Source organism: Gastrolobium bilobum, unplaced genomic scaffold (assembly GCF_033153095.1).
Source record: "Gastrolobium bilobum isolate Gb01-03AN ecotype WA unplaced genomic scaffold, APGP_CSIRO_Gbil_v1 utg4095, whole genome shotgun sequence".
In the NCBI taxonomy this organism is placed as follows: domain Eukaryota; kingdom Viridiplantae; phylum Streptophyta; class Magnoliopsida; order Fabales; family Fabaceae; genus Gastrolobium; species Gastrolobium bilobum.
The window spans coordinates 229,788-251,794 of NW_026898132.1; the positions used below are offsets into that span (position 1 = coordinate 229,788).

The 22,007-nt window shown below is 34.0% G+C and overlaps 2 protein-coding genes across 2 annotated transcripts; one reads left to right on the forward strand and one right to left on the reverse strand.

The window, feature by feature from the left end:
• The first annotated feature begins 2,079 nt into the window (after positions 1-2,079).
• Positions 2,080-5,106, forward strand: LOC133313033 (coatomer subunit zeta-1-like). Its single transcript, XM_061514339.1, has 6 exons — positions 2,080-2,170; positions 3,011-3,170; positions 4,091-4,238; positions 4,335-4,412; positions 4,493-4,577; positions 4,842-5,106. The coding sequence occupies exons 1-6, from the start codon at positions 2,159-2,161 to the stop codon at positions 4,899-4,901; spliced, it is 543 nt and encodes a 180-aa protein (XP_061370323.1). The 5' UTR covers positions 2,080-2,158; the 3' UTR covers positions 4,902-5,106.
• Positions 5,107-7,834: 2,728 nt separating this feature from the next.
• Positions 7,835-12,136, reverse strand: LOC133313031 (disease resistance protein RPV1-like). The gene is made up of 4 exons (XM_061514337.1): positions 11,658-12,136; positions 9,941-11,021; positions 9,521-9,844; positions 7,835-9,431 (listed from the first exon to the last, which is right to left on the reverse strand). Exons 1-4 carry the CDS (start codon positions 12,134-12,136, stop codon positions 8,079-8,081), a joined length of 3,237 nt encoding a protein of 1,078 aa, XP_061370321.1. The 3' UTR covers positions 7,835-8,078.
• Between the last annotated feature and the right edge of the window lie 9,871 nt (positions 12,137-22,007).

Sequence of the window (22,007 nt, forward strand, 5' to 3'; positions counted from 1 at the left end):
AAAGACTTTTTTTACAAACAAGATTTCATAAGATTGGATTTTAAAGGATCTTAATAGAATTTATAAGATTTTAAAGGATAATATGAATTTATAAGATTTTAAAAAATCATATGAATTTTTAACAAACATTCAAAATTACAAGAATCAATAAAAAGTAACAAAGAAATGCAATCATATTAATAAAAAAAGTAAAACCTAATATAATTTTCTCAATTAGTAAAATTCATGATAAAATGTCTTTTGGAATTTTTTGCAATTGATCTTGTAAACCTTGAGATTTTTGTTCTGTGTGACGAGAGTTTTTTAACCATATATCATAAGGGAAGGATCCGTTTATAAAATTTTTTTACAAATTTTTGCAAATTAGATTATGTACTCCCGAAAGTACTTAGTGTAACCTAGTGTACTTCCGAGAGTACATAGTGTAGTTTGTAAATATAACATCTCATATATTATATGCATGTTTTCATTGAGTATTTTAAGAAAATTTTGAATTTGAATTTCTGGATTTTATTACATGAAAGCTTAGAAAATTTCTCAAATTATTTTCAATCGATACATTGAAATCTTAAATTGCTTTGAGCTTTTGAAAAACAAGTTTTTAGTGATCTATTGACACAAAAATTGTTTGAATTCGTTTCATATAACGAAGAAATTTCGTTCATGAATATATTATTATGAAACATAGGATTCATATTATGAAAGCTTCAATTTTTCTTTAAATTGATCTTGTTTTATTGAAGTAAAACAATAATTGGTTTGAGAATTTTTGTTCCCATGTAGTTTTTAATAAAAAAATCACACATTTTTGTGTCAAGAAAAATCGCGACCAATAGCTTAAAAAATTATTTTTTAAACTTTCAAAAACTCTTAAAAATCTGCTATTTTTTAGATGGATTAGATTAAAATCTTATTGGGTTATTGCTTCTGGGTTGTTTTGTTATGAAAATCGCTCAAAAATTTGTTATTTTTTAGCTTTGACGAAGATCCTCCCAAGGCGGAACCTGATTTCGAGCGGGTCAACCCACCAAAGGAAGAAGAAGACGCTGCAATAGAGAAATCTCAAGAAATCTTAAGAATTATGGTGAGATTGTGAGAGAGACATCCTATTTATATTTATCACAAAAAAGTTACACGAAATCTGCACCAATAGAAAATCTATTAAGTCATCAGATTTTTGAATACTGCAAGATTATTTTTCCTTTGTTTAAAATCCTGGTTGAATACCAACGAATTTGGACGGACTCTAAAATAATCTTTTAAAATCCCAATCGAATACCACGACTTTTTTCAATCCTTTAAAATTTCAATTGAATGCTAATGAGTTTTTTTGTCCAAAAATATTTCATTAAAATCCTTTGAAATCGCAATCCAATACACCCTAAACTTGGACAAAATTCTTTAAACTAATTATATAAAATATATTAAGTATTAAATAAAGGTTAAATTTAAAAATTTAAAAAAATCTGACATAGATTTGTTAACTTATGTAAGCTTGCCTACCTAGAACCTTTTATTTTTGGTTTTCTATTTGATTTTGTGTGTATCGATAGGAGTGTAAATGAGCTATGTTAGGCTTTACTTTAAATAGTTTAAACACATGTGTAAAATACCTTAATCTTGACCTGACTTGTTAGTCTTGTGTAGACCTAAATTATAAGTCTGATCTAACTTATATGACTAAGGCTTTTTAGTATGTGTAAGCCTATTAAATATTTAATAATTAAAATAATATTACTTTATTATTAAAATAATAATTTTTTTTAATAAATAATATGATATAAGACATCATGTAAATTTATCGGCCGAGCATGTAAAAAAAAATCTAAAACCTACTTTTTGACATAAATATGTTAAAAAGACTATAGCTACTTTATTTACCTACATGTAATAGGACAAAAGTTAGGCCATAGACCTTTACTCGATGGCCTGACCCATTTAAATGTCGCTATTGGCAAAAATAAATAAATAAACTTTTGCTTTTATTATAACAAGTCACAACCACAGGGTAAAAACTTTAGAATTGTTACGTTAAAGTGGCATATTTTCCATTTACCAAATTGCCCTTCATACTTAACAACTATTCCCTCAATTCCTACTTCTAATCGCAGATCTCCAAAGTTCAGGCACTGCAACTTCTTGTTTTCGCTTCTCAGACATGGTATCCTATGTAAGCCACTTTCTCTCTCTTTCAACTTCTTCATGTCATATATCATATCATGCTCTGCACACAAATCACAATGTAATGGCTAAACATCATAGTTTCATGAAGAAATATGAAATGGATGAAATTTTGAGCTTCTTTTCTGTTATATTGGATCTGTAAGCTCATGAATCCTGGTTTAGCTTATTCCCGTAAATCTAGGAATTGGGTTTCAAAAAAGTTTGTATTTTGTTTTTGTTGGTTGGATCATCAAGTGATTTGGAGTTTGAATTAGGATATACCGGTGAATGGGTGTTTAAATGTGAGATATCTGTTTATCTCATTTCAGATCCGTTTAGAACATTTATCCTCCGAGTTTTTAATCGTGAAGCTTTGGCTAGTAAACTTGTTTGGCATCAATGTATGTATGTAGTTACTGATTTTTCATCAATTTTTGGAAGCATGGCACCTGCTACTGGGAGAATTGATGAGAAGGGAAAAGGATTTTATATTTTTTAATTTTTTTTTTGTCTTGGTGTACACTAAATCAGATGATTGGTGATAATTAAATATGCTGGAAATCATGCTTTAACTTTAACTCTACTTTATGAAGTAAATACTCTATGTATTGCTACTTTGTGGGAAGTGGGAACTAAACTAATAAAAGAAACGTGTTGATCATGAAATTTTGTTTTCCTATGAATGGTGTGTGGAACTGAATAAGTTGTACAGCACGCATCCTGCTTTTCAGTTTACCTGTTTTGACAATTTGAGAGAGAGGGGGGGAGCTTCCAATATTTGTGCAAGGTATTTGTGATAAATACAGTTCTCCTTTTTTGACTTCTTGTTATATTGTTACATCTGTAGGGCTTGTGTCCTACAATAAAAAATATTCTTCTTTTAGATTCTGAAGGGAAGCGTGTGGCAGTCAAGTATTACTCAGATGACTGGCCTACAAACAATGCAAAGTTAGCTTTTGAGAAGTTTGTATTCACTAAGACTGTAAAGACAAATGCTCGGACAGAAGGTAAGCAACAGAGTTTGAAAAACACTCATCACAATATGCTGTCACTTAATTTTGTATTTGGTGCTAATGCCCTAGGGATGGCTATATCAATTTAACATGATTCTTGATGTAGCAAATATGTAATTTTGTTGATAGGTTGTTCTATTTTGCATTTTTGTCTTAATACGTTTTGTTTGTAGGCATTTCTGCTCAAGCATTCTATTTACTTTCATTTCAGAATTTCTTAACCTCATTAGAAATTAAGTCATATGTTGGACCTTGGACTAAATTATAAATTGAAGGGATTTTGTGACTTCTTTTCTATATCATGGACGAAAGTAGATCTTGTGTCTCGCATGGTCATATCAGTTGGTGTCTCGCATCAATAAACCAAAAATTCAATGAATTCTTTTGAAACATTCTGGCGAGCCAGCATTCTTCTGCAGCATACCATGTTTAGAAAGAGATTGTGCTATTCTATACTTCAGTTCTGCATTCCTGTCTGACAATGCTTAAACACCCATATAGTATAGCCAAAAGAATAATGCTTATAAAAAGCCTTTTGAGTTTGAAAGTATCAAAATTTTGATGCAGATCAGCCATACCACCAAACATTAGTATTTGAGTTTGTCCCTTTGATTTTTATTAATTGATAAACAGTACGATTGAGAAGTTAATTAACCAGTCACTAGTTGGTAAGAGTAGTCCATTTTACTGATTTCCAACATATGATGGGAACATGCGGAACGGCCTTAAGCATGATTGCTGTTTCTTCTGTTTCCCTTTTGTGCAATCAAAATGCAGCCATCAAAAATACTTTTCAACCTACCACACTACTGATGGTATTTGTTGTTATTATTGCATAAACGAACAAACTTTTGTTAGCACTTGTGTTTATCATGTTTCTTTTGAAACTGATATTTTGTTTACAATATCTACAGCTGAGGTAACACTGCTTGAGAACAATATCATTATTTACAAATTTGTACAAGACCTGCATTTCTTTGTCACTGGTGGTGATGATGAAAATGAGCTCATTTTAGCATCAGTTCTTCAAGGTTTCTTTGATGCAGTCACGCTTCTGTTGAGGTATTTTTTGTTGTATTTTGCTATCTGGATTTAAAACCAGATGCACCTTTACTCATCATGCTTTGCTTTGTTTATTTCTTTGTGTGCCTTTTTCAGGAACAATGTTGACAAAAGAGAGGCACTTGAGAACTTGGATCTCATTCTTTTATGTGTTGATGAGATTGTTGATGGAGGGTGTGCATATGTCTTAGCTACAAATTTTCTTTTCCATAAAAGTTTAATTTATTATTTTAATAGTTCATTTTTTCTTGAAGGATTATACTTGAAACAAATGGACCTGTTATTGCTGAAAAAGTGACCTCCCATAACTTGGATGCTGATGCCCCCTTGTCAGAGCAGGTAATGCAACTCTATTGCAGCTTAGTTTCTGTCAGTATTGTGTATTTTCTGTTGGATTTTACAACACAAACGCACAAAAACTTTCCATAGAGACCAAAGATGGCTAGATTGTTCCTCGGAACTTACATTATCCTTGATGGCAGTTATATAACTGACATTTTTGCAAAATTCTGAATCAGTTTTAACTTTTGATGGATTCAATTTTAGAATAACAATGACATGTTACTTGATCTTCAATCTAATAGTGAGTTTCTGATATTGTAGACACTAACTCAAGCATGGGCTACAGCGAGAGAGCATCTGACAAGAACCCTTTTACAATGATGATTGCATGCACTGAAATGAGCTAGTTATATTTGAGTATTTAATTTTTGTCCTTTAATGAGAGTTGTTTTGTCCCCTAATTTGTTGGGTTACTGAGTTATGAGCACCATACCATTTTGCTGACAATGGTCTTCCTCCTGTATCTGCTCATATTTGACAAAAGGCAAGCCAGATATTGTGATATTCAAGTTACGGTTAAGATGTGTTTCCATAAGATTTACTAATCAAGTACGTATAATCCAATATCGAGATACTCATGCATCAATAGGTATCGTAGGGCATATACACATCCGTGTGAGACTCGTTGTTTCCACCTTAGATATCGTAAGTATTCACAAGAAATTTTCCCCGGCACGTTTTGACCAGACACTCTTAAGGACGTTTTCGTACAACTCTCCAAAATTAAATCTTCAAGGATGTTGTTCATCTTAAATTTCAAGCTTCTAGTTTATTAATGATAGGAAATGCAAGGGTCGCAGCCTTTTTTACTAACTGTTTTCATAAAAATACAAGGATTTAAGTAGTAAGCTATTATTCGAGGAAAAAAATATTTGAAAGATCCCCAACTTGTTTCCCATAAATTCATAAGACCGTACGCTGCTAGACCAATTCTTACTAAACTTTTGTAGATTAACAGCCTGTTTGTTTGGACTTTTTTGAAAGTAATTTCTATCTCTTCTTTATTTTAGAAGTATTTTTTATAAAAGTTAAAGCTATTTATATTATTATAAAAATATTTAACTTTTGAAAAAAATATTGGGTTTTTGACCTCTGCTTTTTTTAAAAATTAAAATTTTTAGCTTCTGAAAAAAGTAGATTTTTAATTTTTTTAGTGACTTCTGTTTTTTTTAAAAGCAAATATCCAAACAAACTAAAAACGAGAAGTATTTTTTTTTGAAGAAAAAAATAGCTTTTGGAGAAAAAAAAAATCCATCCAAACGGGCCCTAAGAATATTATAGATCAAAAGTTCTGTCGGCTTGCATTCTATACAAAAGATATTTGAAAGATCTCCAACTTGTTTCTTTTTTATTATTTTAGTTACAGTTGATGGAGTGGATTTTCTCATATCATATTTAACATCATATAAAAAAAATTATAATTATACAAAAATAAAAATATTTGAATAAATAATTATAAAATCATTATCATTAGTTTTTATGTGACCATATCATATTAAACAAAACTTGAGATGATTATCGGCAAAAAAAAGTAATTTATTGCAAATTAAATAAAAAAATACGAATTTATTGTTGTTTTTAAATTATTTACGAGTGTATTGCAAGATGTCACTTCTCGATTGAACGTGACTATTCACTCCCAATGTAAGGTTATGCTTAAAAAAGACGTCATAAAAACACCTGAAAAATAACCCAAGCATCAATCAGCCTGAGGGGTGACCTTGTTAGTTGCAAAACAAAACGAAAAGCAGTCTGTGATGTCATATAATGTCATATAAAATTAAGATTTTATGTTTATTATTTTACATAATATAACTTCATTTTCTTACACACACGTTAAGGATGTTGGATCCACATATTTTTCTTTCTCTTTCATCATTTCACTTTATCTCTCTCTATTATTATGTGTGCTGGAAACTAAACTTATGTTATGTAACATAACATTAATAAAATCCATAAAATTAAGCCAAGGCAATGTGTCTCACTCTCGGACGAGTATCAAATAAAGGAAAATATTTATTATGCTCCAAAATCACTTAATAATTTGGTGCTCTCTCTTACAACACTAATTTTTTCTTTCTTTTTTTACCCCTGTTATTTTTTTTCTTTTCTAATTTTACCCTCCTATTTACACTAAAAGACCACTTAAAAAATAGTGGTCCCGGTTCACCATAAATTCTCTCCAAATAAATGGCATCTTTGAAATGTTATACAACATAATATCAAAGGAATGAAGCATAGATCAGAAACCTCTCAAATCTTCTTCTGATAAATATCGTATATTCTTCTAAAAAAAAAAATCGTCTTCCTCCTTTTTTTTTTTTTAACTGTTTTTACGTTTTTTTTTTTCTTTTAGATTTGGTAGTGAAATCCAGCTTCCCAGTGTAAATTACTACATTTAAATCTTAGGGGCATTTGGTACGGGGGATATTTTTTTTATCGAGAAAAAAAAAAGTTACCTAGATTATAGCAGGTTTTTTTTATCTCAAACGAGTTACAAAAAAATATTTAGTAGGTTAAACTTGTTTAAAGAACATGTCATCTTGTTTAACAAACCAAGACGGAGACATCCTATTGTAAAAAGAACGTTTAAAACAAATTTTCAAATATGGTGGATAATTTTGTAATCTCATTCCACATTCCAACATATATTTCATAACTAACCAAACATAGCATTATAAAAATAACTCAATATTCCCAACAAAAATTTTAACCTACCAAATATTTTTTTTTTAACTTGTTAAAGATAAAAAAAAATCCCACCATATTTGGATTTGGATTTGCAACCTCTCAAACTTTCCAAGAACGTGATTATGCAACCTCTGTCAACTTGCTGTGGGTGGAAAAAATGGTTCCTCACTTTTAACTCTCCATATCTCTTTTTTGGACTTGTCCGTTTAATGCCAAGTGAGGTAACATATTAACCTTTGTTTATTCAACGACTTAATACACAAAGTGGTGGAGAACTTTTGGCACCATGTATTGTGGTATTTTATATGACATTAAATGAAATCACATATCGCTTTTCGTTTTGTTTCGCAACTAACAAGGTCACGCTTCTTATAGGCGTGACTAATGCTTGGGTTATGCTTTTTTTAAGCGTACTTTTATGATGCCTTTTAGGTGTGTTTTTTTATGGAGTATGACATCTACATTGGACGTGATATCCTGCAATAGACTCATAAATAATTTGAAAACAACAATGAATTTATAATTTTTTATTTAATTTGCAATAAATTAATTTTTTTGCCGATAATTATAGTATGAAGAGTAAACACCCTTTTTAGTCCCTGTCAATATCTACGAAGTCCTTTTTAGTCCCTGGCAATAAAAAATGACCAAATTGGTCCCTGAAATTACAAAAAAGGACCATGTTAGTCCTTATCTCAACTCCCAAATATGTAGAGTGGCCCTTTTCTTGTAACCAATTTGGTCTTTTTTTATTGCCAGGGACTGAAAATTCGTAGATATTGCCAGTGACTAAAAAGAGCGTTTACTCTAGTATGAATATAAGTGACGGACCCCACATTTGTTTGGACCGAACAAGCCATGGCGTTCCCCAGTATCAGTTGTAACACTGAATTCAAAAGAAACCATTTTTTCATCACTGCCGAGAATGCTGTCAAAATGGAACGGATCATACCATACATAAACATGATCGTACTTCATATTCATAGCAGTTTTATTATGCCATGTAGATGCATATCCCACCTTTCTTCCATCTTTAGAGTAGCTTTGACATTGGATTTTAGCACCATTACCATAGGATGGAGAAACAACGACCGCGAAAATGAATCCCAACGAGTAGGAACGGATAAGAACTCCAGTAGTTCTGGTTGATGAACCTGTTGTTTGGTAACGAAAGTACCGTGGGACGCTGCTTCCTGGTAAACAAACCTCAACACTGCTATAATAACTGTAGCTTTGGTTTCGCACAACGCTTGTTCTTAATTGTACATTGTGTATTGCAGCAATCTTCATTGTTGATAGTGCACCTTCCATAAAAAGGTCGAGTGATGATTCATCCAATCTCATAACATTCTTGAAAGAAATGTATTTCTCCCTTCCGTTCATTTTTTCTGAAAATGTCCCTAAAGTGGATACTGTCATCAATGATGTGCAGTTATCTGCATAAAACTCCTTTATGTTTTCAGGAAGCTCTGGCAGATGCCAAAGCTCCGTGCAATTCTCTAAGGACAGAATTTCTAGCCCTGAGAGATCCTTGATACTTGAAGGTAAACTCATCACACTGCTTCCATCTAGTCTTAATTCGTATAATGATAATAAGTCACTGATATTGTCAGGGAGTGCAAACAAATTAAGACAGTCTTTCAAATATAGTATTTGTAAAGATCGAAGGCCGCCAAATAGCACATGTAACTTGTCTTTAATTACTATGCTGCATTTTGAAATCCAAAGCTCAGTAAGTGATGTCAGGCAAGACAACTCATTTGGAAGATTTTCAAGTCTTAAACCTTCTAGGTTGAGCCACACAAGCTTTCTTAGACGACCGATTGATGGGTGCAATATTTCGATTCCTGCGTTGCTTAAATTCAACCTTTCAATTGAATCCGAGGACAATGAAATTTCCTTCAGACTTGAGCAGCCGTTGACACTGATCTTCTCCAGAGATCTTAAATGCTTCTCACATATAAGGCTTTTCAGTTTTGTGCACCTATCCAATAGCAAGGTAACAAGTGTGTCGTTAGAAAAAACAGATGGGTGAACATGGCGTAAACTTTCACAGCCAGAGAGATACAGCCATTTAAGTTTTGAAGCGCCAGACAAATCTGGGAGCTTTATTAACTGCTTGCATTCACTTAGGTCCATTCCTTCTAAATTCACAAGTTCCTGTTACAATTCAAAAATGAGAAGTCAAAATGGAATATCATAAAATTTCATTTCAAACCGAAATCATAAACGTACACACATGCACCCACCTGCATGTCGCGCCAAAGATATTTGACATCGCTATGTGGCAAGCGAATCTCAACAAGCAGCTTAGCACAAAAATGTGGTGGAAGAGACTTCAAGGGGTATCCATGCCATTCAAGGTACCTCAATTTATCCGAAAATGGCAAACGATAATGCATCCACATAAAAACTTTATGAGGAGGGTACACAGTCGTTGACCTCTTCTTACCCAATGGGACATATAATTTAAGATATCTTAGACTAGTCATCATGTTGAATGTGTCAGCTCTCAAGTGTAAATCTACTTTTTGAGACAAATCTAATGTTATGCCTACAACTGCATCAGTCCCCTGCCAAAACAAGCAATAATTAAATAAACCTGTAGCAAATTAGCTATAATTTATATCTAAAATCATGTTTAGAAAAAGGCCAGCTCTTTTTCTTACCTTGTTATTGTTAATTACATCACAAACTTCTTCAATATCCCTTAGTCGGCTATGTCTTCCTGGGTCTCTGCTAAATTCTTTCCGAACTATATCAAAACCCATTTCTTGTAGCAGGTCATGCATTTGTATTCTATTGCTCTTTGAAATAGTTATAAGGGCTTTATCTTCAAGGACTTTTATTCCACTAGCAGGGTAGAAACCACACGCATCTAGTATCCTTACGACTTCATCTTTATTTTCATCTTTGAAAAAGAATGCAATGTCCAGAAAGATTTCCCGTTGTAGCTCTTGTAATCCATTATAGCTTACTTGTAACATGTTTTGAATTTCCTTGAAGGATTCCTTCTTGCTCTCAAATTTATTCAATTCACATTTCCAAAATTCAGTATCTCTGGAATGAAAATGTAAACCCAATACTTTTAAAGCTAATGGAATGCCTCCTGCATATGCAACTGCCCTTTCTGAAAGATCCTCAAAACCATCTTTAGGACGAATTTGCTCGAAAGCTCCCAAGCTAAAAAGCTTTACAGATTCTGGAAACTCCCATTTAGTGACCTCATATACCTCATCAACTCTTCCACTAAGCATATGCCTATTTCTTGTTGTTATAATGAGTCTACTATCATGTTCAAGGTCATCTAATTCATCACACAAATATTCTAATTGAGCAGAACTATCCACATCATCAAGTACAATGAAAACTTTATTGCTGCTAAGCCTTCTCTTAATGAATGTGGATCCAGTAACATGAGATGTTGTAATTGGTTCCTTTAGTAGCTCAAAGAGAAGCTTATCACGTGTATATGTTAGTCCAAACTTTTCTGATTCTTCTCTTACATTTGCCAGGAAGCATACACTGTCATATTGTGGAAAGTGTTTGGCAAACATGTGTCTAGCTATGGTTGTCTTACCTATACCACCCATGCCCCAAATTCCAATTCTTGGAACTTTATTGAGTAATGAATCAATGGATTTACTGTTCTCATCAATTTCAACAAGGCCTTTCAGTTCATTAGGATACATCAGGGACAGCTTTTGCCAAACATCTTTCACAATGTTTTGGATGACTTCAGAATCATCCCTAGCCAAAAATAAAATAAAATAAAAAATAAGAAATAAAGAATAAACAATTCTAAAGGAATAATTCAATTTAGTGCCGGTGCTTTTACTCATGGCCACTCATCTCTCCTATATCGCCTCTGTGATCATTCTCTCTTGGGCAAATTCGTCATCATACTCATTTTTATTGCTTCTACAGGCTTTTGGTGTTTGCATAACATGTCTGACCTTGCTATTTTGAAATTTAAATTAAAATAAATTGCTGGTTTTATAGTCATTTAAAAAGTGGAGCTTATTGTTATGCAGGAAGTCATTGAAATTGAGAATGAATCAACCATCAGATCTCTATCAATTTCTTTTCAACATGAGAGACGACTTCGTGAAAATCAGGGTAAATTAAACAAACAAAATTTATGAAAGTTGGAATTTATGCAGCAGACCATATATTATGGGATGGGATGATTAATAATATATAGTAGATTGGGATAGAAAAGAAAAGCATATATACCGTTGTTTGGAGTGGGAACTTAAACCACTCTATATATGCGGGAAGTCTAATCTATACCATCAATTAGAATTGTCATGTTCATCACATATTCAGTATATATTGTTTCAGAAAATTACTTGTATAAAATAAGAACATATATATAATAGTTACCTATGGGTACGAGAGTCCCATCCAGATATATTAGCGGCTACAGTGAGAGCAGCTTTCCACTTAGACACTTTATCATGGTAGAATTTATTGTTCCTTAGATCTCTCTCATGTTTTGCGAACGCTTTCTCGTAACTCCCTTTCTGATGACGTACATCCGATGGATCTGTTTCATAGAACACAGGTATAACTACCTGTCCTTGATGTTTTCTGCACTCGAGTATTTGGAGGAGTTCTTCCAAGCACCACTTTGATGTAGCATAGTTTATCGAGAAAACGATGAGTGATATATGTGAGTCCCTGATTGCTTCGTTAAGTGCAGGCCCAACCTCATCTCCTTTTTTAAGATTATAATCAATGTATGCTTCGATTTTGCTGTGGCAGAGAGCACTATGAAGATGGCTAGTGAAATTGGTTCGGGTGTCCTCACCCCTGAAGCTAATGAATACATCGTACTTTTTGGCAAAGGAAGAAGAAGACATATTGCGAATGCAAAGGACTATCACACTTTCCTTCCTTTTAATGGCTTAGAATTTATACAGAAGATAACATAACAGGACTACAGGAACAAAGGATGGTTGCATTTTTTGCATTTTACCGGTCAACGCTGTCTCGGGCATTGGATTAGTAACAAGCGATAGAAAAAAATAGTAGAAGTATGATTACGACAAGAGGTGGCAAAGTTGGCGCCTGCTCCGCCATCAATCTGTCAAAAAATGAGTTAGTTAGTTTCGCCCCGTTTTTGAAAGTGGGCTCAAAAACTCAGCCCGTCCCGTCCCGTTGGGCGGGTTGGCCCGCCAGCCCGAATCTATTTTACACTGACCCGCCTCGGTCCGTCTATACCCGCTATCAACTCGCCAAAAAATGAGTCTGTCTCATCCCGCCCCGCCCCGCTTTTGAGATGAGTTGAAAAACTCAGCACGCCCCGCCCCGTTTAGCAGGTTGGGCGGATTGGTCCGCCGAGCTGAGCCCGTTTTGCCGGCTCTTTACGACCACTTTGGTTTTGAATCTTAGAAATTTTTAAATTAAGAGTAAATATTTTTAGATCCCTAACAAAAAAATATGATCTCCACTATAGTCTCTTACAAAAAAAATTAGTCAGCTGGTCCCTATCAAATTCAAAGTAGACCCATTTTAGTCCTTTTGAGGGACTAATATTATTAATTTTTTTGAATTTGTGAGAGATCACGATTTCAACTAAATGAACCCACTTTGAATTTTTTAGGGACCTCGATACTAATGTTTTTTATAAGTAACTAAAGTGGAGACCGTATTTTTTGTTATGGACAAAAAATATATTTACTCTTAAATTAATAGTGTTAATTAATATTTCAATTTCAATTTTTTTTTAATCCATTGTGATGACGATGATGATGAGTTAAGCATTTGACATTTATTGATATTGTGCCTAGTTATTATAACTCTAATTTTTATGATGATTGGACCTAATGAACACAAAGTCTGTTTATAATTTTTAACTAGGTCATTTTTCTAACTTATTTATACTAGAGTTAAGTGTTATAACCAATGTAATGTCCCACATCAGTTGGAGAGGGGAACGAAACATGCCTTATAAGGGTGTGGATACCTCTTCTAGTGTGAGGCCTTTTGTGGGGTGTCCCAAGAAACAAAACCGTGAGCTCGACGGTGCTTGTGCGCGGGGCAAAGCGGACAATATCATGCTATAGGGTTTTGGGCTATTACATATTGTAACATCCCCGTCTCGAGCCGGTTCAATTAACATACATATGATAAAACAGAAAACAACGGAAGACTTAACTTACGAAAATATGAGCTAACTTTTTCTTTTTCTTTTTAAATTCTCATTCGTCGTAAACGAAAATCGGACAGAGTTTTCTCTATAAATCGGACAACTGGGGATTTTCCAATCCCACTCAGAAGCATTTCCTGATAAACAGTTTATACAAATATAATCAAATGCTCATCCATGGGCGCATGCATAACTTGGCTCAGTGCCACTATATCTAATAGCATGCAATCCAACATGTAATCATAAACTGAATAATACATCATCATATAACGTGCCTGAATACCCAAATGTACATGCCTCCAAGTGACAGACATGTACAAAACATATACAGGCCATATACAAAATAAAGGATCAATATCGTGATCCATCAAATGCGGAAATACTAAAAGACATCAAACACTCCAAAAGGTAGTAGCCTACAACCACTCAAAATCCGATCTGTCAACTGCCTCAACCACGTGTCGTGTCCCTGCCTAGTGAGGACTCACCGGGAATCTGGGCACCTGAAAATATGTCCCCGAAGAGGGGTGAGATTACAAATCTCAGTAAGCTCCAGGTTTATAGAGAATTCTCCATACCCCTGGCTCACTCCTGCATGAAAGTCAGATACAGAGTATACAAATACAACATATAACAGATATCATAACAGAACAGAGCATATATCCATATCATATCAGAGATGTGGGCCGTCATTCCCAAGGGAGGACCCCAAGCGGAAATCAACGCACGTGTTCCCGAGGGAGGACCCCAAAGCGGAACCAGACATATCAGAGGCGTACACCATCAGTCCCGAGGGAGGACCCCAAAGCGGACATCCGGGTACTATACAATCAATGGCCAGAGATTGTTACAGAAATCATATTACAGAAGTCATATCAGAGCAAAACATATCATGTTATCAAATAACTCTATATGAATGCATCTATACAAAGCATCTAAATCACAGTCATACAGTCCAACCATAGTTCACTAACCATGGTGGAGCACTCAAGCAGGAAAAGACTCCTTAAACATAGAGCTTACCTCTTGAAGCTTTACCAATACCCTTACTTGTTGCACAAGTTACTTATATATCTTCAAGAGATTCTGATTCCTTTTTAGTCCCTAGGTACACCTAGAGCAAGAATCCACAAATACCAATTAATAAAATGCCATCATGCCTAGCTTTCACATAAGGCACACATTTTATCGCTTCTTTTCATTTCTTTGCATTTTTGCCAATCCTATGCCAATACACAAGTCTAGACCTCTTTATAACCGTTGGTGTTCTTTAATTTAATCATCCATTTCCTTACGAATTTCCAACATAAATCATAGCATTTTACTTTAAAGGACCGTGGGCCTAAAATTAGGAAATCAATATATTTTTCCATGATTTCTTTTCAAACCATTTCATTTCATGACTTATCATTTTCATACTTTGAAACACACATATTTTATTAAAATAAAATATGACAACATCTTTCCCTAAACACCCTATATGTCGAATCCTTTAAGGGGATTTCCAAGGATCCTTCTCTTTTACAATACATTTTCCTCACTTAATTTAACAACTACACGTACATAAATATATAATATATACCAAGTTCCTATTTAATTTTTGGGAATCTCAAGCTCTTTAAATCCTTCAAGGCCGAAACATCAAGGGTATGTTTCAAAGGATTTTCTTTCAAATTTAACATTCTTACTAACTCATCAAATTTCCTCTTTTTCAAGCACATTAAATCTTCCCAATACATACAATAAATCTTTGTGCATCACCCCTAATTACCCTATCAAGGCCGAAATCTAGGGTATGTCACCATGGGATTTTTTTTCCAATTTTTATACATGTTCATATGCTTATTCCACATTCCTATATCCAACACATCATCAATCCATCATCAATTCAAATTTTAAACTAATTTATTTCACACCAACACATGCTCACAATTTCTATGACACAAACCATCAAAATAACATCATGGAAACAAAGGTTTCTTACCACTAATCAACTTCCCAAAGCCTAGAAAGCAACCTCCAAGCCAAGCTCCATCAAAAACTCACTTTTTCCACCTTGGATGAATAGTGCACGAAAATGGGGTGATGAATATCTCCCTCCACAAACGAAATCAGCTCAAATGGAGGGGTGGAATGGCTTCCTTAGGTGATTTCCTATGGAATTGGTATAATGGGTCAATGATTTAGTGTAGGATTTATGGAGAAATCAAGAAATGAAACAAAGCAAACCCAATCCCTTCCCATGGCTGATCCTCGGGTAGAAGAGAGAGAAGAGAGCAGTTTTTTTAAATGTGAATAGTGATTTTTGTAAGCCACTTATGTTTTATAAATACTTGTGGCTTTATCGGATGTTTTTCTATCGCGTATTTTTACTTGAATTGACCCGGAACCAACTTAAAGCTACTGACATATTTTTATTTTTCTAAAATCATTTACATTACTTTTTAATTCTTACAAAACAATATTCATAATTCACAGTATGATTTTTGCACCATTTTTGACGAAATGCACTGTGAATCACTAATTGTACTTCATTTACTTATGAAACTTAAAACTTATAAACTTATCATTTTCTTGGGCCTATATTGACTTGCTTGGCATATATTGGACTTCCTTATTCTTATTTCATCAATTATTTATTTCTGGACTCTACCGGTTGCTTAAACAGCAGTACAAAATACCCGGTAGAAACACTATTCACGAGATTTTCACGGAAAGTGCCAGACTATACAATTTTTCGTTCTGAACTCATATTTGTCGTCAGAATTATCAAATTATGTCTCTAAAATTATTTTGCTCTTTTAAGCTCTACCGGTTAATTCACATAACTGTAAATTCTCCGGTAGAACGCACTGTTCATACCATAGTCATGATTACAGTCAAAATACTCGGAATCATTCACTGAATCTAATTATGGCATTTAAATCCTTAAATTAAATCTCTAATTAAGATTTACCATTTAGGGTCATTATACATATGGTATCAGAGCCTGGCCCTGGACCGGTGTGTACAGCGGGGACGCTGTATTCCCAGTGGGGGAGGATGTAATGTCCCACATCGGTTGGAGAGGGGAACGAAGCATGCCTTATAAGGGTGTGGATACCTCTTCTAGTGTGAGGTCTTTTGTGGGGTGTCCCAAGAAACAAAACCGTGAGCTCGACGGTGCTTGTGCGCGGGGCAAAGCGGACAATATCATGCTACAGGGTTTTGGGCTGTTACATATCACTGCTATGCACGGACACACATTATTCTGAAAAAAAAGGCGTGTCGGACATGTGTCCGTGTCGGATACGCTCCGACACGCAGTCAATATTTTAGGACACGCGGTCAATGCTCTGACACATTTTTTCAATACGCAGTCAACTTTTTTCGACACGCGATCAATGTTTCGACACGCATCTGACAAGTTTTATTTTTTTTTAAAGCTAAATTTTATTTTATTAGCTAAACATGAAAAAATAATTTCTAAATTAATTTTTTTTGTTATGAAATTTGACATGAAAAATTAACAAGGTACGAAAAATTATTTTTGTTTATATTTATGTTATAAAATTTGAAAATTTGATTGGTTATATGATTTATTATGGGCTGTTATATGTATTAAATATAAATTATATTATATATATTAAAAATATTATTTAATATCAAAACGTGTTCCAACGTGTCAAAATATGATATTTTTTAAAATTTACGTGTCGGCGTGTCATGTCGTGTCACGTGTCAGTGTCGGTGAATCATAGACCAATCATACTCTCATCGAATATCTTAGCATAAGTTGTTTCATTTCCTATGATTCTATTATGGCCTAACAAAGCATATATATTCACAACTGTAATTTTATTATTATTTGAATATTTTATAATCATATCCATAATTCAAAATTCAAATTTTATCATCGAAGACCAAAGAATTGGACGCTTTCTTTAGGGCTTTTTTTTACCACTATAGCCTTTTTTTAATAATTAATTATCAAATTGATCTTATTTATAAACTATTTCAAAAATTTAACCTCTCCATAAAATATAACATTAATCTGCCTCTGTTTGACCGTTGACCATGAAGTCTATCCGGGTAGCTCCATCCCTACCCCAGATATTTTTTGAAAATTTTATCCTACCCAAGTAGAGAAGGAGATACCCGGTATATTTCATAAATCTGAAAAAATGTTTGGATTATTTACCCGGGTAGGTAGGGTCTACCCATAATCATCTGAACAATCACCACTTAATAAAATAACTCAATCGAACTTTTGAGTGTTTCATATTTACCTGAACTTTTGATGCTTTAATAGACTTATCATGTGATTTTGCGCAGATGTTTGTTACATCTGTGAACGCTGCCCTTTTCTTAGGCTGAAGAATAGCAAGAACAACCTCGGAATTTTTGTTCTAGGAAGCTACTCTTTTTGGATTTACTCGAAGTGCGTTTTTTTGTTCATTTTTAAAGGATGGTCTTGAGTAAGGGGGAATCCCTCCCAAGGCTCTAGCCCTTGCTCTAGTGATTCTGAGTGGACGCTCTTCGTCTTTGGCACAAACTGTAATTACTTTATTCATTGTGCGTGCCTCGAAGAAGAGCAACCCAATTGCTTTAAATGAAAACAGTGCCTGAGATGCAAACAAACCAACAAAACAAAGCCTTTGATGCTGCAGTAAAAGAAGAATGGCATGATATATCATATATGTTATGTTCAACAATGGGCTTCATCTTTTTAAATTTTTCCTCTGTTTATCTAATGTATCAATCGCACAGATTAAGGTACTCTTCAAACATCCTGTTCTTGATATTTACTTGTAGGAACAGCTCGGGCATCCCCGATCTCCATACAATTATACCTAATGAAAAGCTTAAAAATGAAAGCTACACAATTTTTGAATTTGTTCGGTTGAGTTCTTTTATTAAGTGGTGTTTCTTCGGATGATTATTTACACAAGTAAACCCCCTACTTATTCGGGTAAATAATTCAAACATTTTTTTAGATTTATGAAATATACCCGGGTATCCCCCTCCTTACCCGGGTAGGATAAAATTTTCAAAAAATACCCGGGTAAGGAGGGAGCTACCCGGGTAGGTTTCATGGTCAACGGTCAAATAGGGGCAGATTGGTGTTATGTTTTTCAAAGAGGTTAAATTTTTGAAATAGTTTATAAATAGGATCAATTTGGTAATTAATTATTAAAAAAAGGCTATAGCGGTAAAAAAAAAACCCTTTCTTTAGTCCTTAGCTTCAAATTTATTATAAAACAAAGAAAAAAAATGTGGCACGCTTGTTGCTTCAATCAGCAATCTATCTTACTTTATTTCATATAATTAGTCTTATACCAAAATTTTGACCTTTTTTAAGCCTTTAGATGAGGAGTGAGGATGGCTAGATAGAGTTGATCTTTTTCAGTCTTTCATGTCTTTGTTGAAGGACAGGGGTCAGGGTAGGTAAGTTCCAAGAAGCAGCCCCGTTATATCATGTAAGTTTCATGGAATTAATAGACGTTGCAAGTCACTTTCCTTACCTAGTCATTGCCAATTGCGAATACACAAGAAAACCGGCCATTTACATTAGATTATTCCTTTTCTAAAGACTAAGTATTCTACTATATATTCTTTCAATCTAATCTTTGGTTGGACAATTTTTCTTTTGGTCAATGGTTTGACGAATTAAAATACTATGTTAACAACGATTAGTTGGTTGGATGGATTCAAATGTATATCCAAATGAACCCATAAGCTGAGCCAGTGGTGGAGCCAGGATTCTTCATTAGAGGGGGCAAAAATAATCAGAAATTTATTACCATCAAATTTAGATTATGTTCACTCAATTTTCCATCCAAGATAAACAAGATGGTTTTTTTCCTCCCCTAAAATTTGACAGTGTCACGAGAATGAATGTAATATTATACATTAGATTAAAAGTTTGTTCTGCGCTTTACTAAAAAGGATCCTCATACAGACACATAGACATAACTATAATTGCTGCTTGATGTGAATGCTGATAGGAAAAAAGTTAAAAAAAACTTTACAATGCAGACAAATAATTTTTCTTGTGAAAAATCTTGCTTTCCAATTCCAAAGAGATAAAACTGAGCAGAGGAGGGAATGAGCTTTCCAATAATCTTGCTTGCAAATTGGTTGGTAGTAAGGCTTCTGAAGGATTTTATGGAACCACTCGCTTTTCCCCCACCACCTTCAGACTTTATTGAATGTTAATTCCCCTACCAATATTTCTCTGTTTGCTTGTCTTACGCATCCATGAACACCATGGATCTTCCTGCCGCTACAAGCATTTTGATTTTTGTATCTGACAAAAAAAAAGATACAAATAAGCTATGATAAATGGGAACTCCATTACTTGTGTATTTGACAAGAAAGATATAGATATACTTCTCGAGTGAGCTCACAAAGAATAGAAAGTTAGGAAAGATGCATCGAAATTTCTGAGTGTTGATCCAACGGGTATTCTATAAATTGGATATCTGGACCAAGTTCAATTCATCATGAGGACAAAGAATAATTTAGGGAATTGCTGGTGAACTTTTTGACACCTACCAAGCCACAGAAAACCAACTGGACGGTGACAGATCACAGAAAACTCAGAAGCAAGTGTAGAAATCTGAGGGGAAAAAGAAATCACTAGTGTCCAATTAGTCAGTCCGCTAAGTCTTGAGAAATTGCAGAGGAAGCAACGTATGTCTTGAGAAATTGCAGGATAAGTGATCCTCTATTTTCCCACCGGTACGAAAAAATAAAATATCATGCCTTCAATGATATTTTTAAATGGGGTAGTATAAAACAAAATGATGGAAAAAAAATTTTTCCAAGATTATTTTTATTCTTTCTCTTACCAAACACAAAAAATTAATTTTCCTCAACCCACTTTCTCACTATTCTCAAAAAAATTCTTGTATCAAACAACACCTTTAAAATGATATACAATTTTTTCATATATATTATGGGTTAAACGAGTGTCCTTTTAAAGAACACAAATTGTATCATTTTAATTTTTTTTACTATGTATTACGAGAGTACATAGTTATAATATGAAAAGTGCTAAATTTTTGGTTGGGGTTCATTGTGGAGTGAGATATTTCTTGGAGTTGGGGTTCAAAGTGAGATTTTTTTTTACCATCCAAGATAAACCACTTCAAATCTTCTCCTTTTTCTAACCCGTAGCTCATTTTTTGTTGGGGTTCATTGTGGAGTGAGATATTTCTTCCTCAAAGCCACGAGTTTGTGAGAATTTTGATGATTTTGGGGGTGTTTCAAGTGCAAGAAAGCTTTGGGACTCCTCCCCCTTCGTTCTAGGTCAGATTGTATGGTGAACCAAGCAAAGTGATGATAGAGGAATTCTCATTAGAACCACCAAGTGACCAAGCCTACGTTCTTGAATTTCTAAGAATTTGGTTGCATTGGTGACATTATCTTGTGTGAATAAGTCACTTGGACTTGGGATCTTAAGTTGTCAAGCGTAGGGCGTTTTGGTGTAAAATTCTTGTGGGCTTAATTGCTTGGACTGCAATAAAGTGTAAAAGAGGAAGCCTACTTGAGGTAAGTTTTCGGTCTTTGGGATTAACCCCCTTTCTGTTCCACCAGACTCTGAAGAAGGATGGTTCTTTGATATATGGTATGTTGTAAAAGATTGTTATATGATGCATGTATACGTATGTATGTTTGTGTGCCACACAATACGAGTTTCCTTGTGTGAGAGGCATAAGACGGGTTTCCTTATGCGTAGTACAAGACAAATTTCCTTGTACTGGTATGTTGCAAGACGGGTTTCCTTGCGTAATGCATACATATTGTATTCTCTGGCAAATATGATTCGTTATTGCACATATTCATTGACATACACATTCTTATGCATACATTGATTTTATATTGAGTTGTGCCTGAAGTGAACCTAGGGATGGATGAGCCCTCTAAGGACCCCTAGTTTGCTGAGATGATTATCTCAGCCCGCATTATGGGGATTACCATTTCAGGTATAATGGTTGATGGTGCTGAGGCATCGCATGACAGGAGGCCATGAGAGGGTTATTATTTGACCTGACAGTCATGACTTTGACTGCTATTTTGATATGTACATGACATGTTATTATTTTGAGTTATATATGCCATATTATTTTTTGGAGAGCTTAGAAGATGTCTATGCCATATTGATAGTATGTATATGTTATCAGTGATGATTGTACATGTCTATGTTACTTATTTAATTACATCTCTTGTGTGGTTGATGTAATCATTTAAGTAACATTATGGACATTGCTTTAGAGACCTGATATTTATGTGATAGCCTATGTCATGGATGACTGAGTAATATGATGTATGCTTAAATTATATTAAACTGTTAATTAGGTTGAAATTATCATGGTAAGAATTATCCTTAGTGGTTCATAATACAGACGAAATGTCATCCGTTTCATTTTAACCCAAGAGGCAATAAAAAATGCAATACATAAGAAAAAAGAAAAAATTAATCACGTTTTTATACTAGGTCTAATATAATGATTTATGGAAAGAGCTTTCACATTTGATTATTTAACTATATTGCGCTTATTATCATATATTGCGCTTATTATCATATATATATATAT